Source organism: Microcaecilia unicolor, chromosome 7 (genome assembly GCF_901765095.1).
Source record: "Microcaecilia unicolor chromosome 7, aMicUni1.1, whole genome shotgun sequence".
In the NCBI taxonomy this organism is placed as follows: domain Eukaryota; kingdom Metazoa; phylum Chordata; class Amphibia; order Gymnophiona; family Siphonopidae; genus Microcaecilia; species Microcaecilia unicolor.
This window is the reverse complement of record NC_044037.1, coordinates 85,726,831-85,749,130: the sequence shown is the minus strand read 5'-3', so window position 1 is coordinate 85,749,130 and position 22,300 is coordinate 85,726,831. Positions and strand designations below refer to the sequence as shown.

The 22,300-nt window shown below is 42.5% G+C and overlaps 2 protein-coding genes across 2 annotated transcripts in view; one reads left to right on the top strand and one right to left on the bottom strand.

Moving 5' to 3' along the window:
* FUT11 (fucosyltransferase 11) overlaps positions 1-22,300 on the top strand; it is a 77,084-nt gene that overhangs the window by 14,628 nt on the left and 40,156 nt on the right. The gene's annotated exons all lie outside the window — the stretch shown is intronic.
* The window catches only part of LOC115474753 (cytochrome b reductase 1), a 38,238-nt gene continuing 30,616 nt past the window's right edge, over positions 14,679-22,300 (bottom strand). The window contains exons 3-4 of the mRNA XM_030210400.1: positions 19,963-20,117; positions 14,679-15,204 (exon numbers count right to left, since the gene is read on the bottom strand). Of these exons, the coding sequence (XP_030066260.1) occupies positions 14,934-15,204; positions 19,963-20,117 (426 nt within the window). The 3' untranslated portion in view covers positions 14,679-14,933. The remainder of the gene's footprint in view (positions 15,205-19,962; positions 20,118-22,300) is intronic.

Sequence of the window (22,300 nt, the reverse complement as noted above, 5' to 3'; positions counted from 1 at the left end):
CTTCAAGACAGTATGGGTTAAGTACAGAAGATCCTTAGTTATCCCATACTACCATTAAGTTTATTTTTTATTTTTTTATAATTTTGTTTATTAACATCCAGAACACTTGCCAACATACAAGCAAAGAGAAAAATGAAATTATTGGTACATAAAGATATTCCAAATGTATGCTTTTCTTTACATCACCCCCCTCCGCCTTTCTCTCCCCTCCTCTCCCACTACCCTCCCCCCAACATTCCCCCCTTCCTCTTCCCCCCATCACCCCAAATCAAAAACCTTAACAGTTCAAAATCCTACTTCGAGCTTCCGGAGTGAGAGAGTCCCAGAATGGAGACCAAGTCTTACAAAACCGATCACCTTTCTTAGAGGCCAGGTCCAAGATGCCCTTTTTCTCCAATAAACAACAATGAATCATAGCCAACCTCCAGTGCCCATTAAGTTTATTTTATAAAGTTCTGCATATTTGCAGCACATGTAAATGTCAGCACTGATAATCCACCTAGAACTTTATATGCAGAAGTTATGTGTATACAGTTATAGCTGTAAATTGGTACTGGCCTTTGCACTTATATGTTCAGCAAATTAAATCTTCCTGTTCATTCAGTTCTGGATTTCATCCTATGTTTATTACTGAACATATAAGTTTGTAAGCAAACCCCTCCCCTCCTTATAGTGTGCATACCTTTGGTCATGTTTTGAATAAAACAGCTAAAATTATGCAAAGAACTGCCAACAAATCAGGAAATCCAAGCATTTACTGTATGTGCTCAGAGCTGCTGCCAACCATAGAAATGCTTTTGAACATAACGTCCATTTTGTCTATTCTGGGTTTGGTTCAGTGAAAGATAACAAGGCATTCGTTCGTGTGTTGTAACAAGAGGAGGAAATGCCACTGCAACCCACAGCCATTTTACTCAAGGGGAAGCAATGTCAGTGCTGTCAAAGGAAAAGGCACATCCCTGGCAGGAGAAGTGGAGCAGTTTTGGTATTGCCTTGGGATGGGGAGGAAAAGGGAGAGTGACATTGCAGCCTGCAAAGGAGAGAAGAGAACAATGTGGCTGGAGGAGGAGAGGGGAAGTAGGATGTTCTACATATAGCCCTGAAGGAAGGAGAGAGTTAGCTAACAGTATGTAACATAGTAGATGACGGCAGATAACGACCTTTACAGTCCATCCAGTCTGCCCAACAAGATAAACTCATTTTGTATGGTATGTGATACTTCATATGTATACCTGATCTTGATTTGTCCTTGCCATTTTCAGGGCATAGATCGTAGAAGTCTGGCCGGCACTGTCCTCGTTCCAAAATTTCTGAAGTTGACGACTCAAAGCCCCCGAAAAGCTCCACTCCAGACCATCCAAGTTTATTCAGCCACGATCAGGGCACAGACTGTAGAAGTCTGCCCAGCACTGGCCTTTAAATAACATTTAAAAAGTTAACCTTTTTAAAGGATTAAAACAGATAACCATGATAATGCTAGCAGGAAGGCAGAGGACAGCAGTTCTCCAAGCTACTTCCCCTCCCTTGCAGTAGATGTAAAGGGAAATGGGACTTGATATACTGCCTTTCTGAGGTTTTTCCAACTACATTCAAAGCAGTTTACATATATTCAGGTACTTATTTTGTACCAGGGGCAATGGAGGGTTAAGTGACTTGCCCAGAGTCACAAGGAACTGCAGTGGGAATTGAATTCAGTTCCCCAGGATCAAAGTCCACTGCACTAACCACTAGGCTACTCCTCCACCAGGCCAGATTCTCACATTCACAGACTAGTACAGGAAGGTAACATCACATGATTGGCATAATGCAGGCCAAATCTTGGACTCTATAAGCAACTTCCTCCATTCAGGAAGCAACAAATTCAATCCTGGGCCTCACTCCCCACAGCAGCTTATATTCAATGGTTAAATGGAAGACTAAACAGAATTGACATTTTGATCTGGTGTCTGAGAACGAGCTTTAGGTTATGAGTTTTGGTACAATATATTATTTGTATTAAAATAGTTCTCATATATATATGTGTGTGTATATGTGTGTAAAATTGCAGTTGGGAGCTGCTGGTTGTCACCAGAGGGTGGCATTTGCATGTGCACTAATGCGTCCATGAGCACACCACCTGGGGTGTTCAGCAGAGTGAGGAATCTTGCGTGGCAGCGCCAAAGCAGCCAGAAGGGAAGGATGCCCTCAGAGAGAGTAAGCAGTCTTTGGATCAGTTACCTTATTGGGGAAGTGTGACTGCTGAGGTGTGGGGAGGTTTTAGAGATTGAGAGTGACTGCTGAGGTTGCAGCAAGCTGAGGGGGTGGGGGGGGGGGATATTGAGAGAATGAAAATTACTGTTGGCGTTGGGGATTGGGTCCTACATTGAATTACACCAGATATCAACTAATAACAGTAGGGGATACAACCTGTTGTCTGTGGATGGTATGTGCATGCTTATGTCAGCAAGTATGCACACACCACCCTGGGCACTGGCTTAGAGAATATAAGGGAGAGACCTGAGGCAGGTGCCTGAATTCTAAGCATATCTGGGCTGAGCCATGCCAGGCTGCTCTACGGGAGCCACAGGAGAACGTGAGTCACTGGAGAGGAAGAAGGCCCTCCCTGTCTTTTTGTGACCTCAGTGTCAGAATGATTGCTGCCTAGTGCTGGGGAAGCCTTATGAGAGTGGAGCCTAGAGAGGAGGGGATTGACTGACTGGTGGGTATAAGGGGATTGAAAAACTGCTGGGAACAGAGAGAGAGTGGGTAGGGCAAAGCCACGAGTGGGCCTATGTGGGACTTAGCCCCTTTACTTTGGAATCAGGCAACAGCACAGGCCGATGATGGAAGAATTGGAGGCAGAGAACCTCCACACTGCCTTGTGCTCACTCTTGTTAACCTTAGACACCCCCCCAACAAAAAAAATCAGTCTTGGCTATGCAACTGGTGGGGGAGGGCGGAATAAAAGAGAGACTGCTGAAGGCAGGGAGGGAGGGAATTATGAGAGAAAGAGACTGACTGCTGGGAACATAGGAAGGGGATGTATAAGAGGTAGCAGTGAGCTTAAAATCTGCCTAACCAATCTGCCACTATCCATATAGCAGAGTGGTAGAGGGAGAGTGGCGCCAAGATATTCAGCCATTATCAGTGGCATACGGCCAGGACCTCAAGGAATTCAGTAAATCCCCAGCCCAGCTGCCATTATGCCATCTTGTATTTTCTTAAACTCAGAGTTTGTGAGGTTGATACAGGAGAGCAGACATCAAAAAGTGTGACATAATTGCCCATAACTCTGAGCTGCAGCTTCTGTGCCCACCCAAAATGCACAGCAGCGTGTTATGCACAAGCCAGGGGGGATCTGTTTCACACCTTTTCTGATGCCCGCAGTCCTCATGCTAATCCAGTGTAATGGTGCTGTGTCCCTGAGTAGGGAGCTGAGCCAAGAGCCCTGAGTTGACCACTGCAACATAGTGCTTCTTTCCTATCCCAAACAGCATCAGAATCTCAGATCCAGCCCTGAGTCCACTGTTACTCTGCTCCTGGGTTGTGTGTGATTGCACTGCTGACCCTGCCTTTCCATGTCCCTCTTACTTTTACTGCAGTAGTCAGTGCGTCTACAGCAGTATGCTAGAAACAACCCAGGTCATCATCATTATAGGAGAAGGAAGAGGGCCCTATTGCTGTCCAATGCTCTTTTTGGCCTGGCCACTGGTGGCAAGCAGAGTGCACAGTTAGGGAGCCAGAAGATAAAGGATGGGGCCAGTGAGGCACAGAGAGGTGAGTGTAGAGTGGATTTGGGCCTTTGAATGATTCTTATCCAAAAGGGGGAAAAGAGGGAATGGTAGGGTCAAAGAAGGATTTGGGGGTATGGAGAAAAGAGTTTGAGGTGGTGAAAGGGAAAAAGGGACAGGATTGGACAAGACGGAAAGATAGGGCAGTAAAAAAAGGGGATAAAGGAGGCAGATGGTGGGCAGAGTGGGGGAAGTATGGGGTAAAAGAAGGGAAGAGTGAAAGAGGTTTGATAGCCTTTCTGTGGTTACAAAGTGATTTACATTTATTTTAGATTTTGCTCACACCATTTTCAGTAGTACCTCAAGGTGAGTTACATTCAGGTACACTGGATAGTTCTCTGTCCCAGGAGGGCTCATGGTCTAGGTGTGTACCTGAGGCAATGGAGGGTTAAGTGACTTGCTCAAGATCACAAGGAACAGCAGTGGGATTTGAACTGCCCACCTCTGGATTGCAAGACTGGTGCTCTGACCACTAGGCCACTCCTCCACATATTATATACAAATACTTATTTTGTATCTGGGGCAATGGAGGGTTAAGTGACTTGCTCAGAGTCACAAGAAGCTGCAGTGGGAATCAAACCCAGTTCCCCTGGTTTTCAGGCTGCTGGACTAACCATTAAGTTACTCTTCCATTGGACTGCAGTATGGAATGGGCTCAACGTAGGAAGAGAAGGGGTATGACAACAGGACAGGAAGAGAAGGTAGTAGGGAATGAGAAGTTGAAGAAAGAGGGTAAGGGGACAGTAGAAGGGAGAAAGGAGTGTGATGTGAATGGAAGGGAGACAAGAAGGGGAAAGAACAGGAGCAAGAGAGAGAGAGGAGGAGGCTGTTCAGTATAGTGTGCAGGAAGAAAAAGATTGAGAAAATATATAGGTGGTGTTTGGGGGGGAAGAGGGGGTGGAAGATGTTATGTTAGGCCCACCAAGCCCCTTTTCTTCTTGTAGGAGTTCTGGTGTTGGGGTTGCAAGCCCCTCATGTTGTTTCTATAGGGAGTGAAGGTGTTATTTTCCAGCAACTGACCCCCTTCAGCTGTTCTTGGGAGGGTGGGAACTGGGAAGTACTAGTTCGAGTGCCCCATCTCGTTGTTTGGCACATTTATTAAATCCCCTACTTTAAAAGTCACCACTAACCACTATACAGATAATTTATACTTTTAGTTTAGGACTATTCAATAGCAGGTGTTAAGTCAGTGGTGGTAGTGACTGCATTATACTTGTACATATATTCAGTACCACGGAATATATGTCATTTCAATCTGGAACTGCTGAAAATTTAGCCCTAGTATTTTTTTTTAACAAACCAAAAGTCAGACTGTTTTACCCTAGTGGCAAGGTTTGGGAAAAGACCGGCCACACAGTGAACCGGTAACTACCATACTACACAACACAGAGGTGTTTTTAAGTTGTTTGGTATTATTTAGAGTATAGAGCTATCCAAAGAGACTGTCCTGTCATAAACACAAATTCACAGGCAGTTTCCCAAGATTATGTGTACTCGTGTACTACTGTATATCAGGTCCTGCATATGCTATGTGTTTCTTTGTGAGAATATGAATTATATAGAGAGATCCTCTCTACTCATTTAGGGGTCCTTTTATTAAGCTACATTCATTTTGTTTTAAATGGCTATGTTATAATTTCCCCATTAGCACATGGCCATTACCTCTGGGAGCCCTTACCACCACCTATTTAGGAGGCAGTATGGGCTCCCATGCTAATTGGCTAGTGTGTGGTAATGTGCCCGTTGTACCCAATTAGTGCAGGCATGCCTACTCTCTGCCCTCAGACATGCCTCCTGCGGCAAAAAATTTAAAATTTCTTACCTCAGAAGTAGCGCGTGCTGGTGGCCAAAGCACCATAAGACGCCTCAATGTATCCTGCAGTAGTGCCCTTTTACCGTGCGGTAGGCGAGTCATTCATGATCTCGTAACTAGTTGAGTTGATTAATCTAAGTTACCCTCTACCTAAAGAATGCAATTGAAAATTCCAGTTGGTTCGCAATGCTTCAACACAGCTATTAATATGTTCCCAGATGGTAGATGAGGTATATTTTCAAAGCACATAGACTTACAAAGTTACATAGTAAACCTATATAACTTTGTAAGTTTAAATACTTTGAAAATGAGCCCCATAGTCTATTACACTAGTCCTGAGGATCTTCCATTGGCTACCAGTAATCTTTTATATGTCACCCTCTGGGAGTGAGATGGCACCAGGATCCTGGAGGCTGGTCCAGTAGCAAGGAAGAGGTGGCCTGTATTAGCTGGAGGTGGATTCCCTTAAGGACTCTGGGGGTGCTACTGGCCTCTCAATAACAGGCCCTCAGCCACTGTGGTTCACATTCCTTAAAGCAGTACCTTGAGACACCATATCATTTGCAACTTTTAACATTTAGCCATTAATCCAGCTCTTGAACATCAGATTATGATTTCCAGAATTTACCCATAAAATCCCCACCCACTAGAAAAAGTTGTTCTCATAAAGGTCTAGTAATAAAATCACTGGTGGAATATAAAGTGCCTTGCACTATCCCTTGGGCTCAAGCACTGGCAAGTGGTCTTAACAAAAGTGTTTTAAGCTCAGTTCCCATAATATCCATTCTTGAAGTAAAGAATGCTCTCTAGTTTTATTAGGAACAAAGGCTCTGGCAAATCCTATAAGAAATTATGCCTTGCCTGATAATTTTCTTTAAATTCTACCAGACCATCCCAAATTACATAGGTTATGTCATTCTGCCAGCAGGTGGAGCCAGAGAAACAAAATAGTTCTGTCTGATTCACCTCTTAAAGGCATCGTGCAACCTCAGAATGCTCAGTATTTTGAATGACCAAGCAATGGTGCTCATGTTCACGTCTGGTTAAATGCTTTCATCCATTACCTTTACCAACAAGGCACTGGTGTACTCTACTGACACACAGTTCTCCAACTGAGGCCCAGATGCATTAAACTTTAACGAGCCTTAAATGAGCCTTTAACGAAGAATTTTTTAACAGTTGCATGCACTAAAGCCCATTTTCTGACAAATGCAGATGAGCAATTAGTGTAGAAACCTAACGAGATGCACAAACCTTTTCCGATTGGTTTAACGCAGGAAAAACAAACGAAATGCCGTGAAATTTAACGAGAGGTCTGTACCTCTCGTTGTGGCTGCCTGCACCCTTGACTTCCCCCCCCCCCAATCAGCAGATCTGTAACACTGACAGTAAAATCAACCCAGTAGCTTCTCTGTCAAATCTTTGACCAGTTGAAAGAATCTTACAGCTAAAAGACAGGTCACCAAAAAGCCCCCAGCCACATGAGAATGGCTCTGTTCAGTCTGTTGTGTCCCTCACAAAATTACTTGGAAAAAAACAAATGGGAGGGGGCAAAGGCGCTCGTCAGGAGCGTCCTTCACGGACGGCCTTGCCCCCGCCCCACCCAAGTTCGCCGCTGCTCCCCACTTCCCCCCTGCATCAAAACCAAAATCAAAACTTTTAAGGCTGCCTGGCCCCCCTCCCTTCCTCTTTCTCAGCTCCGCCTCCCCGCATCCTCCAACCCTGTGCCCTGCCCCCACCGCTCCCCCCTTTGTTACCGGGCCCGCACAGCGCCGCTCACCTGTGTGAAGGCACTGCACAGGCAAGAACACCTCAGCTGACGCCTCTTCCAGTGTTCGCGTCTCTCCTTTGCTCCTGGGCCCGCCCCCGTCTGACATAAGTAACCAACAAAGGTTACTTACTTCAGACAAGGGCAGGCACAGGAGCAAAGAAGGGAAGGTTTGAAAGGAGGGGGATTCGGGGGGGGGGGGGAGGAAAGGGAACAGGAGAGATCCTGCACCATGTGTATGTGGGTGGGGGATAGGAGGGAGAAAGGAAGGCACTCTATTCTGAAGCATTTTGGGGAGCAATCCCCCCCCCCCCCCCAAACTATGCCCATGGACAGGGCACGATTTTGTCACCCTTGCCTCACTTGCCCCAGGAGATAGAGGCAAAGCAGAAAGTGACGTATGGCATCTTCAGTACTAAACCTGGGAAAGCGAAATACACCTGTGGCAGGTACACAGAGATGTTTCAGGGCAGCGAGAAAACAGAAGAATGGAGATATATTGTTCAGTGAACAAATTAGTTTTTGCTACTTTATTAAACTGTAAACAGGCTACAAAAATAGCATTTTAATAGGTTAATTATTTGATATAGTACCAAATAGTCATACAAACTAGGTAATATGTAAGACAAGATAGGAAGTCCTTTAGCATTGAATCAGACTTTCTAAGAAACTGAACAAGGCGTTCCTCTGGCTGAGGCACAGTTGACACCACATCTGACAGGTAAGACGGATCCCGATTGTGCTACTTAAGTGTAGATAATGTAATGGGTATATAATGCTCTGCTTTGAGTATCATTTGAAAATATGGACCAACAAATTGGAGGAGTGGCATAGTGGTTAGGGTGGTGGACTTTGGTCCTGAGGAACTGAGTTCAATTTCCACTTCAGGCACAGGCAGCTCCTTGTGCCTCTCTGGGCAAGTCTTCTTATGTAGAAGAGTTCTGTAGTTATCCTTCACACATCCGCTGTGCCCAACTGAATCCATTTCACAGACAGGAAAATTTTCTCTCTCTAAATTTAAGATGACACTACTTACTAGTTTTACATGTATCATCTGTTAAAGACTATTTGCTCTCAGCCAATGAATATATCTGAGATTTGTTCATCTTTGAGACAGGTATTATTGAGGAACATATTTTTGGACAGTTCTCTGGATCCCACTCTTTCAGAATCCACTGATTTTGTTGTTTTGTCTCACCAAATGTAATAGTATGGGTATGGGCTGGAAAATAAACATGGGGTTATGTGCATGTGTAAAGCATTTTTACATGCACATGAAGTGAGTTTCATGTGATCTGTGCATAGGCATTCCAGGGGGCATAGTTGAAATTTATGCACATATGTGACCATCTCTGAGAAAAGGTGATTGAAGTCACCAAAAAAACCAAACAAACTGGTTTTAATGAGCTCTGTTAGAGCAAACAATTTGTAATGCAACAGTCCAAACCCCATCCTTTTATGTGAAAAAAAAAAATAAAAAAAAGTTACAGAGAAGTTCAAACACGTAACTTTTGCAGACTGCTTATGGACCCATGAAATGAAAAATCAGTCAGTCATTCTCAACATTTTGGATCCACTACTTTAGTCACCTTTTCCCAGAGATGGTCACATATTTTATAAGATATGCATAAACATGTATAGAATACATGCACACATTTACATCTTCCTCAAAGCAGGTGTAAATCTATGCGCTGCTGGGCTTGGTTCTGGGTGCCTACTTTTGTTGCCTTTAGGAAATAGATATGTTTTCTCAACTTTTAATACATATGCACAATTATAAAGTTAGCACTCATATTGCTGATGCTCCAGAAACAGCCGATACATTAAAATAAAAGCCAGCAAAAATAACTGCTGTGACACTAGCTTTTTCTTTTCCAAACAGTAAGGAACCTATTTACTAACCTGCACTACAGTTTTGCGCCCTAAAGCACACTAAGCCACACTGAGCCCGCAAAGAGGTGGGAAAATGTGGGATACAAATGCAATAAAATAAATAAATAACAGCCAAGGTTAAGGCATGTTAAGTGCAAAACCTCTGTGAACTGCTGAGTGCATTCCCAGTACTGGGAGGGCAGTGAGTCATGCAGTTAACATACAGCAATGATAGCCCAATGTCTGATAGCGACACAAGCAATAAAGTAGAACGTAATTATTTTTATTTTGAGAGGCTATCTGTAAAAAGATTTGTGGGACTCTATAGAAAACTGGGTCTACTTTCACAGCCCTAGACTCCAGCCCCTTCCAGGCTTATTAAAGGTACCAACAAAGCTCTGAAATTGTAGCTCTAAAAGCTTACAACAGCTCCTCAGGATCCAATTTCCTCTACTGCTCTTATGAGCCACATTATCACACTGGGTCTATATATTCCTCTAATGGCTGCAGCCAGTCTCTCTCAGGGCCAGGTCCCAACCCTACCCCTCCCCCACCCGGAAAATTGCTACTATACAACCTAAGATCAAAAATCCCCGGAATCCTAGCACTTCTTGTTCTAATAATCATTCCATTGCTAATTTGCCCTTCGTGGTAAAGCTCACTTAAAATATTGTTCTATCACAACTTGGCAACTTTCTTATAAAAAAAAGTGTGCTTCATTAGATTCAGACAGGCTTTCGACAACACCACTGCACAGACTACTTTCATAGGCATCACCATTTTAATTAGGTATTATCTAGATAAATCCAAATCTGTATTTCTTCTTTCCTTAGACTTGTCCACTGCATTTGATCTTGTAGATCACTCCTCCTTGCTACAATGGCCATAGGAAATTGGCACCACAGAGCTTGCTCTTGATTGGTCCACTCATACCTGATCCACAGGGAATATATAGTAAGCTTTCAGAAAGAACACAATCTCCAAACCATTTTTAACCAACTGTGGAAAACCTCAAGGATCTATCCCAGTACCCATGCTCTTCAATATCTTTATGGTACTCCTCTTGACCCTTATCCACTCTATAAGCCTAACAGCCTACAGTATGCTGATGGTATCCGTCTCCCTTGGACCTCTGATCTTCACAATATCTGCTCTCATTCATAGGTTAACACAGATAATGATTTAGCTGACAACAGACTAAAACTAAATCCAGACTAGTGGAAGGCCTCTTTGTTCTCCAATTCTGACTTTTAACTCTTGTCAACTCTGCTTCTACTCCATGGTACCCAAGTCCCACTAGTACCATCTTTAAGGATTGTAGGCATCACAGTTGATAGTACCCTCAGCTTTCAACCACAAATCTCCTCCTTGGTTCAGAGCTGTTTCATTAAGTTACGCATAATCAAATCAATCAGATCAGATCACTTCTTCAGCAATCCACTCTTCAAAAGATAGTTCATTCTCTTGTACTCAGATTGATTACTGTAACACACTATATAAAAGCCTCGGGACAGAAAGACCTCTACTGCATTCAACTAATAAAGCTTTTGGAAGCCTGACATTTTTTGCACTATTCAGTTAATATGCTGTTTTATTTGTGTGTGTGTGTGTGGGGGGGGGGGGGGGCAAGTTCGTCAGATGGGTTAGTCTTGCACATACAACAGTAGTGAGCCTCACTCCTAAGCCAGGATATGTGGTAGGATATGTGGAGTATGATCTCACTCTCTCAAATTTACTTTTAAAACTTGCCGTAGTACTTGCATTATGCCAAAGACAACTTCTTTCTGGAGTTCATAAGATGTAATATGTAAAGGCAACTTATCCAGGTGCACTTGGAAGTTCTTTTAGATCAAGCCTGTGGCACCCAAAGCAAAGTTTTACCTTTGTCTAGTATGATATGTTTTTGTGCCTAATGCTGCTATGTATGTTGTGATAACCGACATTTTTTAAAATAAAATATAAAATACCTCTATTAAACTAATTAAAGGCTCAAAGTAATTTGATCGTGGCCCGTATCACATAGAATTGTGCACGTGATTCTTCTCTTAGTTTTCGAAATCAGGAATACAGGCTTCCCGCTCTTTCTAGCCTGTCTCCTGACACCATACTCTCAGATCCTTATAACATAATCTCATGACTTCCTTTAGGCAAATTAAATATAATATTATCCGTCACTCCATTTTTTCAGTTGTTGGACTACCCGCTGGAAGGCATTGCCTTCCTCCTTATGTCAACAGAACTTCTAATCCAAATTAAAAATGTACCTTTTCGAGGATGCATATACTTAATTATGCAGAATTTCTTCTTTATGAGAGAGCCTACATGATGCACCTTTCCAACCACCACTTCCTTCTCCTCCCCCCTCTTGTCTTGCTTTTTCTCCTAATTATCTTTCCTGTCATATAATTTCTCTCACCCCTCCCCCTTCCTATTCCCTTCTCTGGCTATTTGTATTTACCCCTATTTAGAATTGTAAACTGCGTAGACGGTCTACTTGATGTGCAGTATAGCAACTTATAAATAAATTTGGAAACTAGCTAATACAACACATTATCTACCACATTAACATACAAAAGCAACCTTCATGTTAATTTTAAGGTGCAGAACTTGCCCATACCACACATCCTAATAGGAATTTTCACATTAGGGAGGCAAGGATAGTAGGGTGTAGGCCGAGCACTAGGAGAACTGGTTTCAATCCCCACTGCTTCTCCCTCTGATTCTGTGCAAGTCACTTAACCCTCCCTTGCCCCAGGTATAAAAACGTAACCCCCCCCAGCGTTTACAAAGCTGTATATCTCAGTGGGGGAGGGGAAGACATTGGAAAGTGGATCATAGCAAATAAAATGTAATACTACTATTGGATTGTTGGTTCAATAACGATTCGATAATGAATGTGACTGTTGGGCAGAATGGATGGACCATGCGGGTCTTTATCTGCCATCATTTACTATGTTACTCCCATACTCCGCCCATATGAACGCCCCTTGCAGTTCCCTGCTATGCCACTTTTGTGCACCCTTACTGAATAGTGCTTAGGCACACTGCTAACTCTTACGTACGTAAGTGTACACAAAGCCACAAAAGTGCTAGTATTCTGTAAATGTATGCACACAAGCAGCACATAAATGCAGGTGCCTAGTTATGGAATTGGAGGTAGGTGTTCAACACTGCAATCAGAATGTGCGTTAGCATGCATTAAAAACCACATTAACACTTAAACACAGCTTAGCAGATAGGCCCCTAAACATGATAAAAGTTTCAAATCTTAAAAAGCTCCTCCTCCTGAATAAGCAGAAGTAAAATAAAATTCTTCTATGTACAATGCATATGTTTATTGGAAGAATTCCTTTCGCACTGTGCAATCATTACATCAGAGGAACAGTCCCCTTGGCGTAGGCTGCAAAGGTCTGGTACAGCAGCCTCAAATTTTCAAATCTTCTTTTTCATGGGGCCACAGGAAGCAACATGTTAGATCGCGGAGAAAGAGGAAAAAGAATCACCACTGCTTGACCCTAGGAAGGAGGGGGGACTGGAGGAGATTCCATCCATTTCTCCAGGTTAACAAGGGCACATGTGTCAGCTGGGTAGACTCTTGAGATTGGGAGGTATACAAAAGAAGGGATAAAATCTAATTCTAGAACTATTAAATGTAATACCATGTTTATATTTTACAAAAAAAATATTTCTTCTATGAATTAGTATAAAAGTTACAAAAAATTAGTATTGAATACTGTCAGTATAAGAAAAGCATTTGGCTCTGTACATAATGTGTTTGTTTTGTTACATTAAGCTTGAAAGAAATGTTCTTCATTCTTTATCACTTGGATTTGTAAACTTCTAGGCAGAGAACAACTGGAAACATTAGGTGGGTTCAGGGGATATTTAACTTTGCCCTATGGAGGTTTCCTCCTGTAATCAGCCTTTTTTGTACAGCTGCAACTTTCACAGACTGGAAGGCATACAGAGAACACGTTTCTGACAGTATCGGAAGTGACTGTCACCAGATAATTTCCGTTCATCAGGGGCAGGCTGAGCCAGTCCTGCCTTTATCCATGTTACCCTTCCCATTACAGTATAATTAATATCAATATACTGCCGGTCTCCTTTAAATGACATCAGAAGCCTCAATTAACTTAAAACATAATCTGGAAACTTATTAGGTAGATTGTGCCTACTTTTTGTTAACATGTTCCAAGAAAGCAACAGGCCATGTTTTAAAAGCAGCAGCCTTTTAATCCATGCTTTTGCCATTTGCTGGTTTCATTCTCAATCGCCCTTTCTGTTCTAAATGTATTTTGTTATTTTTTTTTTGTGTTCTTAAGACCTAAAAAAGTGGAACCCTAAGTGATGGCCCTAAACTACCATGAAAGATTTAAAATTCTTGAGTTGTTGATGGTGTATCCCTATTTCAGGAGCAGGTACATTTCTGATTATGATTAGTGCTACAGTACCATTGTTTACTCGAATTAGGAAAAAAGTGAGGGGAACTAATAAGTAGATTAAATCAAGGCGGCCATGAGACAGAGCCGGGCCCAAGGCAGAGACGCTGCAGTTGCCCCTCCTCCCACACACTCAAACTGCTGCCATCATCCCACCCCGCTCCCTTACCCTTCCCACATCTGCTTCTCCCTCAGTCTCTCACTCTCCTGCTCCTGTGTGCTGGGACTTGGGTTACCGCATTAACGCAATCAGGAGCAGGAGACAGACAGACAGACCGAGGGAACAGAACCTTCTGCCTGCTTCCAGAAGCCTTGGAGGCCAAGCCCAGGAATCTTGCCCCCCCTCCCTCTGGGCAGCCCTGGATTAAATGAGCTTTCTTCCTTTACATGCTGAGTTTTTTTAAGTACTTATTTCTCAACATCAAAAGGAACTGCTAATAATTTTATCTATTCTAAACAGTTACTTCCTTATTTAAAATGTTTTTGGAATATTGCTGCTCTTATGGCACTTCCAAGAAGACAGTACTTAACACCATTGGATTGATTTTTAAAAATTGCATGCCACTCTCATAAGTGCCTGGTATGAGAGGCTTGGGGAAGCTAAGCCTTCCCAAACACCAGGCTAGCAGACAGGAGCAGAAGCTGATCAAGCACTATTGAGAACACGCTGGTGTATAGGACCAAGCTATCTACTTGCTGCAGCTGCTAATTCTCCATCTCCTGCCTCTGATTGGTTTATTCTGCTGGACAGGACCAATCAGCTGCCTGGGGTGAAACACCTTTTCCAACTCTGCCAGTAACAAGGGAGAGCAGGGGGCACAGAGAGGAGAACCATATAAAAGAGTGCAAGAAAGTATTATGGGGGGGAGGGGTAAGAGCAGAGAGAGTAAATAAGTGAGAATGGGGACACAGAGGACAAGTAGGAAACTGTTAGTCTGAGAGTTTTCTGGGAAGGGAGGAGGGGGGGGGGAGGCAGAGAGAAAATCTGTGTGGCACCCCTCCCCCAACTCTGCTTTAGTCTCCCCAAATATTGAGTCACCAGCCACTTATGGCCATTCTACATAGAAGTCTAATATGAACAGTAAAGTGGAGTGCTGCATATCTGGTAATAATATTTGGTTACATAGAAATGATAAGTAGTAGTATACAGTGCAGACTGCCTAGAAGCAGTAGATTTCTGTTAGCGTCCATGGACAAGCTATGGACATTCTGTGCTTGCCTGTGATAATTTTGCAGCTTTCAGTGGTCTACACTGCTCTTTATGTCCCTTACATGGTTGACCTTTCACCTGCCTCATCTAGATAGACATATCTTTTCCTGGTTGCTTCTTTGTTGGACTCCATCTTGGAATTCTCACAGTCTGCAGATATTTTCCCTTCCTCCTCAGCACCCAATGTTTTTGGAACCTCTTCTTGTGGACGCTTCCACTGAGGCTGGGTTACCATCCAGAAAACAAAAGCTCCAAAGATCAGGATAAAAGCACCCAGAAAATTAACAAAGAGAGCCTCCGGTGGAGATGTGCTGTAGTGTGGACTTTTTCTGTCAAATGAGAAAATAAAATTGAATAAGTTGATAGTCGCTAAGACAATAAAAGAGAACTAAAAAGCATCATTAATTGTTCTACGCTGACATTCAGTGATTCCTTCATTTGGGGGGGGGGGGGGTCCATATAATATGATGTACTATATAAGTACATAAGTATTGCCGTACTGGGAAAGACCAAAGGTCCATCAAGCCCGGCATCCTGTTTCCAACAGTGGCCAATCCAGGTCACAAATACCTGGCAAGATCCCGAAAAAGTACTAATTTTGTCTGTAAAGAATTTCAGCTTGTCATGCAGTCTTCTTGTCCTGTTCTTACCTTTTCTGTCACAAATGTCCCTTTGGGTTTGTTTTGAAGAACCATACGAAAAATGATCTTTGCAACTCAAAAGAAACATTCACAGGACATCTGTCTTCCCTACAAAACTAGATTATCTCTTCATTTTCATTACAAAAACGAGTTCTAATGCATATAGTGAAGGGCAAAACTTTACTTTCTGCCTTTAGAAAATATCTGAAAACCTTTTTATGTAAATTTTGAAATATACATTAGTTGTAGGTTCTAGAAAAAAAAAACCCACTAATAAAAAATATATATATATAATTCTGCTGTTAAAATGAAATGCATGAACTTTCAAAGCAGCTTTTTCCCGATCCTTTGGGATTTTAGCTCAAGGTTTCTACTGGGTTACAACACCACAGCCTTTATTATATAACTACTTGGTGGATTTCATAGTTTGTAAAGCATTGTTTTTCACCTGCCAACAGATGCTTTCTGTAGACAGCAAGACTGATCAGGCATACAAGTGGGTGATGTCATCTGACTGCACACCTCTCCCTGAGTTCAGAATTAGTGTCAAGTTCTGAACACATGTGGCATTCCTATGTGCAGTGATCTCCTCAGCTCCTCAATTAGCTCCATCACTGGAGGAGGGATGTAACTCTCAGGCAGGTGGGAGAGACTGGGTGCTTGATTAACATTGCTAAAGAAAACACCTGTTACAGCAAGAAACAATGCTATTTCCACTGACATGCAAACTGTGTCGGGCACACAAGTGGGTGACTCCCATGCTCTGGGCTGGTCAGTTTAGTTATAGTTTGCCCACTGTCCAGGTGTAGCATTGTCAAAGAAAGATGTGAGAACTGCCAGTGTTACAAGGACAGGTTGATCAGTACAGCTGAACCTCCAGGACTGGCACTAGGGTTTCTGTGACCCCTGCAACCTATAAATTGACCCCCCCTCAATTTGTCTTCTCTTCCCTCCTCCCATTCAGCATCTCCCTTTTATCTTCTCTTCCCTCCTCTCCTCTGTCCAGCATTGCCCCTTCTCCCCACCCTCCCAGCCACCCATCCAGCATTACCCACTCTTTAACCCTTTCCCCCCCCCCCCCCCCGGTCCAACATTTTCTCTACTCTCTTCACTTCTTCTAACCCACTTGTTCAGCATTTCTCCCCCTCCCTTCTGCTTTTGCTGCCATTGCTGTCTTCCTCTGATGTGCCTTCAGGCCTGTGGGCTTACAACAGCAACCAAAGCACCAATATGTGAAGAAGAACGTTCCAGCCCTGCTGCTTACAACTTGTAAAGGTCCTGTTGGTCCCGCCCCTTCTGACAGCTACTTCCCATTGTGAGGGGGCAAGACCAGCAGGACCTTTGCAAGCTGCAAGCATATACACTTCTAGATCTGTATCACAAATTTCATTTTTCCCAACAATGGCGCTATTCCCCTTACAACTCATTATACAAAAAATATCCACCGCCAAACATTTTATTTAAAGCAGATGGATTTCTATTTATGTGGTGACTCTACAGGATATAGAGACCACTGGTCTTGAGCATTTTTATTTTGGGCATCAAGGGACTGTTTTTAAAATAGGGCCAAACACTTTGCAAAATAACAGAAATCCCTGCAAAAAAAAAAAGACACTATATAGCAAGCTTATCAAACCATGACGGCCAATAAAAAAAGACAGTGCTATAAATATTACACTGGGCCCTAGAGCACCAATATACCTACTACTGGGAAACTAGAAGAAGCTGTACTGTTACAGATTCCTACACAAGACACCATATGCTAGCAGAATCCTTCACCCCAGTTGCACATGCAGAAAATGTACAGATCCTCACCTGATACAAAATTAGGGACCACAAAAAACACAGACAAAAACATAAATGGACCCCCCTCCCCCAAAAAGCTAGACTTAATAAGCAGTGCAATACTGGTAAAACAGAAATACATTTTCTACTTTACTCTGCAAAATACAAATGTAAAAAAAATCTAAAATAATATTTTTAATTTCTACCGTTGTGTGGGCATTTTATTTTATATTATTTTATTTCTTCTAATTGGGCTGGTCCCAGTCTCTTTTCCATTTTCCTTGTGTCAGACTTTTGCTAAATTATTTTTCAGGTTCATTTTTCCATGCCTTCTATATATGTGTATGGAACTGATCTTTCTTTTTATGTTTTTCCCCCTCACTTTTCTCTTCTCTGCCTTTATATCCACCCATTTGATTTTACCTTTATTGCTCTTTTCTCTCACCCTCAAGTCCTTAGTCTCCTTGTTTTCACTGCTTATCTACCTACCAGCCTTTTCCATCTTCCTCTCGTCTCAGCCCCTCTCCAGGACTCCCACTGCCCCCTCTGTTTCTCTCTCTCCTTCCCCAGTCTCCTATCCGGTCCTCTCTATTACCCACTCCTTAACCCCCCCCTACCTTTTTCTTGTAGTAGTTTTACGATACAACTACTGCAAAAGTAGTTATCTAGTAGTTAATTACTTCAATTACATTTTAATTTGCTTTAAATCAATTGCAGAACCATTGCACACAGGAAGAAATATGTTTATTGTTTAAAAACAGAGTTGACAAATTATTAGCAAATCACTGATATTAACGCAGTGGCAGGCAGCGTGTGGTAGCCCGGTGGTAGTTGATTGCCATGCGCCAACCCTTTAGTAAAAGGACCCCAAAATGCAGTGGCAGCCATTGAAACAGTTTTGGCTCTTCTAAGATTGTGGCAGGAAAACTGAAAGCCTGCGAGGTCTGCACACATGCTAGTGAAGCTGAATGTCAGATGAGTTACAAATTGAAATTCTGGCTTCACCTGCTCAAGATGTGATGCTGTGGCAAGCGGGGAAACAAGGCTTTGTCACACATGTACAGTACCTAGAAGCATGCTGTAAATAGCCAATTTACTTATTCAAGTTTCACCATTTTCCCTAAACATTACATTACACTCACAATCTTATATCTTTTCATGATAACACTCTAATCTAATCTTTCAAGTTAAAAAAAATAACCTAAATCACAAGAAGCATAGTAACACAGCAATAAATAATACCACCTACCACAAGATCATTAACATTTCAAAATGGTGAGGCTTCCTATGCATTATCTTTAATGTTGATGATAGCATTGTTCTACTACTTATTGTACAGAGTGTAATGTATTGCACTTTTTGGATTTTTAAAAATTGTTTTAAATTAACATTTCAAAAGTATAATAAAATTGGAATCTGTTGTCAGATGACATCACTAGGGAGACCAATATAGCGGGGCTCAAAAGAGGTTTGGACAAATTCCTGGAGGAAAAATCCATAGCAATATTCTTAGCCAGGTCTACTTAGGAGAGTCACTGCTCATTCCTGGACTTCAACTATAAGACAGAGATCTACTTTTTTGAGATCTGCTGGGTACTTGTGACCTAGAAGACCACTGTTGGAGACAGGATGCTGGGCTTGATGAACCTTGGTCTGACTCAGCTGCTATATTTTATCCCTGACCCTCACTTTCACTCAGACAAAAAGAAATCCACCCAGACTTGTAAAGGGATAACTCTCCCTTATGTTAGTTCCTTTGAAAAAGACACCCCACCCATGGCAGGCATCCTTAGCATATTGGTTTGAAATATCAGCAGCAGAGGCAGGACCAAAATTGTTACTGTTCACATTAAGGGCCCTGTTTAATAAGGCGCGCTAGCATTTTTATCATGTACTAACGCTAGAGACACCCATATATTCTTATAAGAGTCTCTAGCATTAGCGTGCGCTAAAAACGCTAGCACGCTTAGAGCACGGCTTAGTAAACAGGGCCCTAAATATTTTGCAACAAAAAATCATGGCAATGATCTTTCAAATGGAGTAGAGGAGTAGCCTAGTGATTAGAGCACTAGTTTTGACATCCAGAGGTGGCCGGTTCAAATCCCACTGCTGCTTCTTGTGATCTTGGGAAAGTCACTTAACCCTCCATTGCCTCAGGTACAAAATTAGATTGTGAGCCCTCCAGAGACAGAGAAATGCCCAGTGTACCTGAATATAACTCACCTTGAGCTGCTACTGAAAAGGGTGTGAGCAAATCTAAATAGAACCCTGTTTTTAAATTTATGCCAAAAAAAAACTACTCATTTGGTTAAAAATTTATTTTTGTATGTCATTTTGTCATCAATCTTTAATAAAGCTACCTCGCAATTGGTAGGTGCCTCAAAATGTGCTGCATTTACTTTGGACAACTGTGATATGCTGTAAAATGACAGCTTCATTTTATTCAACCATCTTACAACCAATAATAATTTGTTCTCCAAGTGCTAAAAACATCAGTAAGCAAACATGCCCCGTGAAGGGATAAAAATAAGAATTAATTCATTAAAAATAACTTTCATTACTACTAGATTTGAAACACTGTAGTTCAACAACTTATCAGAGCAGGGGTACAATCATCCATCAAGTACATTAACTGTTCAAATTTAAATTGTGCATACTTACAAAGCAAAAAAAAGTTTTTCTGTGATTCCCATAAGAGCTGTTGCGATTCCTGCCCCAAAGATCAACAGCCCGGAAAATACATGGAATGGTAAAAGTGTAGCTCGAAGAGTCACAGGAGCAAAGGGGAAGAGATAGACTAGCAATCCAATCAGGATCTAAATAACGGCAAAAATAAGCATGTATTGGCACTCAAATATAGAAATATACAGTTTCACTCTCTATAGATGAATACAAGATTGTTAACTTTATATTTTGAAAGGCCCTCCAGTTGCCCTGGCACTTGGAAGAACTGGGAACGCCACTGCTCCGAGAGATTCACAAGTCAATTTTTAGCTGTATCGATGATTGGATATTTTTAAACTATGGCCTCTGTGTTTAAAAAAAAAATAATGTATATTCAAAGTTACTATGCTGATAGGTGGAGGCACTGAATATGCATCTACCCCCGGATTCTATATAGCGTGCTGAAATCCAAGCGTATTCTGTAACATGCGTAACTTAATTGGCTTAACAAGCCAATCAGTGTTCTGAACAGCGTTTAAACAAAAATGAGCACTAATTGGTAATAATTAGAATTTATGCGCACAACTCCCTAAGCATATTCTGTAACGCACTGCGCCTAAATTTTAATGCACGCAGGGAAATGGGGGTTTCAAAATTTATGAGCATGGTTATAGAATATGGCCCTCTGCGCCTAAATCTATGTGCCAGGATTTACATCACATTTTTATTGGTGTAAATGGATGCACATAGTTTTAGGCAATAGGATATCAACTAAGCATTTTCTATATAACGCCCTAAATCTAGGCACTGGTTATAGAATACGCTTGGGCAGAAATGTTTTTGTGCCATATATAGAATCTGGCCCTTAGGAGGGAAGTTATCAACACGGGCTACTGGTAGGTTAGATTATTTTACCACAGGTAGGATTATTTTAACGCAGGGTCTCTGTATAAAATGGGGCCCTGCGCTAAAATAGCATGAATTGTGTTAAAATAACTCATGTTAACAGTAGCCCACATTGATAACTTCCTCCCTTAAAGGATAACTTTATTAACAGGACGCCTAGGTTAAGTGAGCAGGAAGGTGCCAGTTTTGGTGCTATTTTACAAAAGACACGTGGCGGGGCATAATCAAAAGGGCCGCCAAGTTTTGCTGAGGACGTTCTCGCAAAACCCGTATTATCGAAACAAGATGGACATCCATCTTTCGTTTCGATAATATGGTCGGGGACGCCCAAATCTTGAAATTTAGGTCCTCCTTAGAGATGGTCGTCCCTAGACTTGGTAGTTTCTGATTTTCGGCGATAATGAATACCAAGGATGCCCATCTCAGAAACGACCAAATGCAAGCTTTTTGGTCGTGGGAGGAGCCAGCACTCGTACTGCACTGGTCCCCCTGACATGTCAGGACACCAACCGGGCACCCTAGGGGGCACTGCAGTGGACTTCAGAAATTGCTCCCAGGTACATAGCTCCCTTACCTCGTGTGCTGAGCCCCCAACCCCACAACTGTACACCACTACCATAGCCCTTACAGGTGAAGGGGGGCACCTAGATGTAGGTACAGTGGGTTTCTGGTGGGTTTTGGAGGGCTCACATTTACCACCACAAGTGTAACAGGTAGGGGGCGGATGGGGCTGGGTCCGCCTGCCTGAAGTACAATGCAGCCACTAAAACTGCTCCAGGGACCTGCATACTGCTGTGATGGACCTGAGTATGACATTTGAGACTGGCAGAAAATATTTGTAAAGATATTTTTTGAGGGTGGTGATGGTGTGGGGGGGTTAGTGACCACTGGGGGAGTAACGGGAGGTCATTCCCAATTCTCTCCGGTGATCTGGTCAGTTCGGGCACCTTTTTGTGCCTTGGTCGTAAGAAAAACAGGACCAGGTAAAGTCGTCCAAGTGCTAGTCAGGGATGCCCTTTTTTTTCCATTATGGGTCGAGGACATCCATGTGCTAGGCATGCACAAATCCCGCTTTCGCTACACCTCCGACACGCCCTTATGAACTTTGGTCATCCCTGTGATGGAAAGCAGTTGGGGACGCCCAAAATTGGCTTTCAATTATACCGATTTGGGCGACCCTGTGAGGACGCCCATCTTACGATTTGTGTCAAAAGATGGGTGTCCTTCTCTTTCGAAAATGAGCCTGACAGGCACCTATGTGACTTTATTACATACTAGTAGAAACAGCATCTATATTTAAAGTGTGGACATTACATCTCAACAGCAGGTATAACTGTTAGCCTGTACTTTAACATGTGTAAATACGTATCCCTTACAATCCCTCTGGACTGGCCCAGAATGTGACGGGTTTGTTAATGCCTTCCAGCAG